This window comes from Micropterus dolomieu, linkage group LG04 (genome assembly GCF_021292245.1).
Source record: "Micropterus dolomieu isolate WLL.071019.BEF.003 ecotype Adirondacks linkage group LG04, ASM2129224v1, whole genome shotgun sequence".
In the NCBI taxonomy this organism is placed as follows: Eukaryota; Metazoa; Chordata; class Actinopteri; order Centrarchiformes; family Centrarchidae; genus Micropterus; species Micropterus dolomieu.
In genome coordinates this window covers 33,469,881-33,474,905 of record NC_060153.1, presented here as the reverse complement: position 1 = coordinate 33,474,905, position 5,025 = coordinate 33,469,881, and the positions used below count along the sequence as shown (strand labels likewise).

Here is a 5,025-nt window from a genome sequence, read left to right as displayed (position 1 = left end):
AGAAATTATTGAAGTTAGTTGGTAAAGATTGAGGGAAGCAAAACAGTCTAAACATATATCTGGTTCTACAGCTGTTTCTAAGGTTCCTGAGTTTAGAGATAAGTCGGTGCCAGTTGAGGGCAGGTCTTGGTGAATTTTGTCTCTAATAGCTAGAATTTTATCATTAAAGAAGCTCATGAAGTCGTAACTACTGAGAGCTATGGGAATACTTGGCTCAATAGAGCTGTGACTCTCTGTCAGCCTGGCTACAGTGCTGAAAAGAAACCTGGGGTTGTTCCTATTTTCCTCTATTAATGACGAGTAGTACGCTGCTCTGGCATTACGGTGGGCCTTCCTATAAGTTTTAAGACCATCTTGTTATGGCTAACAAGTTGTTAGAGCTAACTGGCTGTTAAACCGGAACAGATCGGGAGTCTGCAGGAACAGCTGGAGAACGGCCCCAATGCTCAGCTGGCCCGACTGCAGCAGGAGAACTCCATCCTCCGAGACGCCCTGAACCAGGCAACCAGCCAGGCCGAGAGCAGGTAACACACACAAGTACCCATGAGCTGCAGAGGCCTGTGAAGGTTCTCAGTCATCCAGGTCATAGTTATCTAAGGAAGGTTAAAAATCAAAGGCACATGGACCGGTCAGTCAGAACTGAAAAAGTCTCTTGGATGAGGGACGAAACGTCTTCAGGTATCTTCAACCAAGTCTAGTCGCCCTTGATTTTTAACCTTCCTTGGATTTATCTAACATGTTCTCCAAAGATCAACCTCTAACTTTACCCCGCTGCGTACCTAACCTAAGCGGTCAATTTATATTCGGTAAGTTATCAGTTTCTGACTTATAAATAGCATTTATGCCAAAATCAAAGTTGTTATTATGACCAGGAAACGCCGCTTGCTTAATAAGACAATAAGACAAACATCAGCGCCAGAGAGACAGTTACCTGACTGTCCATATGTGTGTCGGCCTAACCCTAATCCTCCCCGCAGGCAGAATGCGGAGCTGGCCCGTCTCAGGCAGGACTGTGTCCGTCTGGGTCGGGAGTTGACCGAGCGAACCGACGCTCTGCGTGCGGACGAGGAGCGCAGGAAGAGCCTGGAGGCCAAGATGGCGGCGGCCCAACAAGAACTGGCCCGAGCCCAGGTCAGAAATACCGAACTGTTGTCCTGAAAAGAAAAACTTATCAGCTTCATCTGTAGTTTCTTACTTCTTTCCACAGAACGTCTTTATCTTAACAACCACCATAAGAGTGTTGCTAACAGGAAGCGATCCGTGTTTTCTGTCTGTCTGTGCAGCTGGTCCACGCAGACACCGAGCGCGCTCTGCAGCGGCGACTGGAGGAAGTGTGTTCCGAGCTGAAAATGTCGCAGCAGGAAGCTGCTGCTGTTAGCGGTCAGTGCTAACTAATGCTAACCACTACTGTAGAAACGAGAGCAGACGTGTGTGCCAAGCTGTGAGCTGTACGGGGTTCTGTTTGTGCCCGAATAAGTCTATTGTACTCCATATTTACTTTCACTGCCCGTGATTTAAGCTAACACAAAGCTGGCAGAGTGTATCGCACATCGAATTACAGCCTTTTCCACCAAATAGTCAGAGGAACTGTATCTACGTCCAGGAATTATCACAGGAACTAAAACATTCCTCCAGCACATTGCTCTCCGTGGTTCCACCACGTCCAAATGTACCTGAACTTCAGTAACCTTCTTAGCAACAGTCAATGACACGACGCTGCTGGTTTTTCTGCTGTTCGTACCTCAGAGCTGCAGGGGGCGCTGGTGTCCAGGGAGGCTGAGCTGCAGGAGATCAAGGTCCAGCTGGAGAACCAGGCTGCAGTCCAGGTAACGTCCTGACACTTTTCATGACCCCTTTCACTGCTGATAGCCACAGAAGTTGCTGATGTTTAATTAAATGTGATGACATTTAACTCTGAATTCTTGTGCAGTTTTCCAGCCAGTGTCTGTTTGGTGCGTCAGGGTCCATCGCTTTGGTCCAAACTGAGTGTGATCAACAGAATAATAGAATAGAGGACAATTAAATCCTGACGGAGCATTCAAAAATAGAGAAATATTCAATATATTATATCATCAGGTCAACATGTGTGCAACACTTTGGTTTATGACCAAAAACCTGCAGAACAGATGACATTCCCATCAGCCTTAGCTGTACGCTATGTTTACTGCTAATTACGCTAATCTTAGCATGCTAACGCGCTAATCTAACATGAACGTTATACCTGCTAAACATCAGTATGTTAATAATATAATAATAACACTTTTCAAAACAATGTTACAAACTGCTTTCACAAGAGCAAAGGCAATAAAGCACATCAATCAAATAACACGCAGTAAAAGCGGGAAGAAAAAAATGTTAGTTTTGTCATTGTTAGCATGTTAGCATGCTGACGTTAGCTCAAAGCACTGCAGTGTCTCGGCCTCAGAGCTGCTGTGCTCTCACGTGTCTGGTATAAAGACATATTTACATTTATGCAAATGAACTTGTTATCTATGTGGCCGTTATTATTGCATCTAAAGCCCCTTTTCCACCGCACGGTACCAGCTCAACTCTCCTCGCATTTGTTTGGTTTTCCATTGTAGAAATGTTGCACCTGTTTTTTTTCGTATCACCTCCGTCGAGGCCGGCCAGCCGCCCGCCCACAGAGCCCTCTGCTCCCGCCGTCACACAGACCGCTGCACCAACAACAGCAGAGGAAAACACAGCTGGAAGGTTTTCATACCGCTTATCTGTCTTTACATTCTGAGGAAGGTTCAAACGTTGTGTCGCATTGAACATAACTTCGCGGCAGTTGTATGCTAGCAGGACCAAGAAGAATCAGTCCCTCCAGGATCTTGCGGCCCCTTTAGTGATTTTGCAGCAGCTTTTCTAAAAGAAATTGCGATGAACGTTACAATGGTTTGGGGCGATGAAATTGTGGGAATAAGTGAACTTTAGAATTGTAGTTGAATCATTAAACAGCCCCTCCAGGACTTGGTGGGCCTGACCCTGCATATTGACATCCTCCATGTGTTTCTGACAGGAGACGGTTTCCTTTATGTTCGACCACGACGCTGCACGTTCTGCAGAACAGTTTCCCCACTTTGCTAAAGAAGACCTGGATCCTGGTCTTCACGGCCCTTTGCTGTTACTGTTGTAGGTAATTGTGAGACGTTGGTGTCGCACGTCTGCTAAACAAGGACGTGAGTTTTCTGAGGTGTTGCAGGAAACAGAGCTGAGAGGTCAGATTTGTAGAACAGTTGCGGTGATTGGTCGAAATTCGGTCGCTGAATTCACGGTTCACGATGTGTAGAATTTTTGTTAATAGTCGCAATCACGACACGGTGAAATCCTGAAGAGACTGAAAAGCTTATTTCCTGTCTTTGTGTCTGCAGGCGGACGGATCGTCTGACGTGGAGCAGCTGAAGATCTGGTACGAAGCTTTGCTGAAACAGTAATAATACTGAGTGAAGATGTTGTAGAAGTGTGACGGACTGTAGTTTGACATCCTGTGTGACTTCCTGTTAGCGTGCAGCGCAGAGACGAGCAGGTCGTCGCTCTGGAGGCGGAGCTCACTCAGCTGAGGGAGGAGCTACAGCTGCTGACATCATCACAGTCGCAGAGGTCAGAAACACAAGAAGCACGAAACATATTTAAAATCTCCTCAAAGTATATTTTTCAAAACCCCGACTTTGTGAAAGAAGTTGGAGGTTTCCATTCACTTCGACACAGAGTGTGATCGCAGCGGCACCTGGTGGACGTTGGATGAACTGCAGCTCTGACGCATTCTGCTCAGATTCTGTTTGAGGTGACGCTTTTGTTTCTTTGTGTCCGCAGAGCGACAGAAGAGGAAGCAGCCGGTGATCCGACGCAGAAAGACGTACGTTTCAATTCACAGAACAAATATCATCATGTCTGAAACTAAAGATCCACAGTTTCCCTGCTCGTAACGTTCAGAGGCTTTGAGTGGTTTTTATAAACAAATCTAATGTTCTTAACATCCCTGCTGCTGGTGTACATGGAGCTGTAGTCAGAGAGATGCTCTGTATTTAAAGAAGCTAAAGTGCCTTCGTCATAGCGTTTAAAGTGTGATTACAAGCAGCTGAGTGGGAAAAATTAGTTAGCCGCCAGCTTGTAATTCGGAGTTGGAGATATCTTCTACCCAGTGTTGGGGTATCCAACGAAGGTTAAAGTCAAGGGCAACTGGACTTGGTTGAAGATACTAGAAGACGTTTCGTCCCTCTTCAGTTCTGACTGACTGGCAGGGAAACTCAGCTATTTAACCTCAGTGGGGTCGTTGGCCCGGGTCATCGATACCGCCGGTTCGTTAGTGTTCCTGGTTGCTGTGACGACAGTCGTTACAGTCGTTAAGACTACCTGAGGCCGAGACTGAACGACCATCGTTGGTATCTTCACCTGTGGCCGAGACTGAACGACCATCGTTGGTATCTTCACCTTAGGCCAAGACTGAACGACCATCGTTGGTATCTTCACCTGTGGCCGAGACTGAACGACCATCGTTGGTATCTTCACCTTAGGCCAAGACTGAACGACCATCGTTGGTATCTTCACCTGAGGCCGAGACTGAACGACCATCGTTGGTATCTTCACCTGAGGCCAAGACTGAACGACCATCGTTGGTATCTTCACCTGTGGCCGAGACTGAACGACCATCGTTGGTATCTTCACCTGAGGCCAATAGGTTACGTTTGTTGAGTTTCCTGGGAAGTGATGAAAGGACAGCATTGTAAGTGGGGGATAAGTGGTGGCGTAGACCCCCTCCCCTGTTCAATGACGGCTTCTCCACCCTGGTGTAGATGCTTCCTTGACACCTCTTTCAAACCATCCATCTTCTCTGTCTAAAATGTGCACCTGGTGGTCCTCAAACGAGTGTCCTCTGTCCTTCAGATGTAAGTAGACTGCAGAGTCTTGACCTGAGGAGTTGGCCCTTCTGTGTTGAGCCATGCGTTTGTGTCGTGGTTGTTTAGTCTCCCCAATATACAGGTCTGTGCATTCCTCACTGCATTGGACCGCATACACTAGATT

At 46.9% G+C, this 5,025-nt stretch overlaps 2 protein-coding genes across 3 annotated transcripts in view; one reads left to right on the top strand and one right to left on the bottom strand.

The window, feature by feature from the left end:
- Positions 1-1,871, bottom strand: part of LOC123969671 (protein PET117 homolog, mitochondrial) — a 17,475-nt gene extending 15,604 nt beyond the window's left edge. Inside the window, exons 1-2 of the mRNA XM_046047290.1 lie at positions 1,742-1,871; positions 932-1,154 (exon numbers count right to left, since the gene is read on the bottom strand). The gene's annotated coding sequence lies outside the window, so the exon portion shown is untranslated. The remainder of the gene's footprint in view (positions 1-931; positions 1,155-1,741) is intronic.
- rrbp1b (ribosome binding protein 1b) overlaps positions 1-5,025 on the top strand; it is an 18,797-nt gene that overhangs the window by 6,878 nt on the left and 6,894 nt on the right. For both annotated transcript variants that reach the window (XM_046047244.1, XM_046047243.1), the window contains 7 exons: positions 406-524; positions 978-1,131; positions 1,284-1,380; positions 1,747-1,826; positions 3,375-3,412; positions 3,508-3,603; positions 3,817-3,859. In XM_046047244.1, the coding sequence (XP_045903200.1) occupies positions 406-524; positions 978-1,131; positions 1,284-1,380; positions 1,747-1,826; positions 3,375-3,412; positions 3,508-3,603; positions 3,817-3,859 (627 nt within the window). The remainder of the gene's footprint in view (positions 1-405; positions 525-977; positions 1,132-1,283; positions 1,381-1,746; positions 1,827-3,374; positions 3,413-3,507; positions 3,604-3,816; positions 3,860-5,025) is intronic.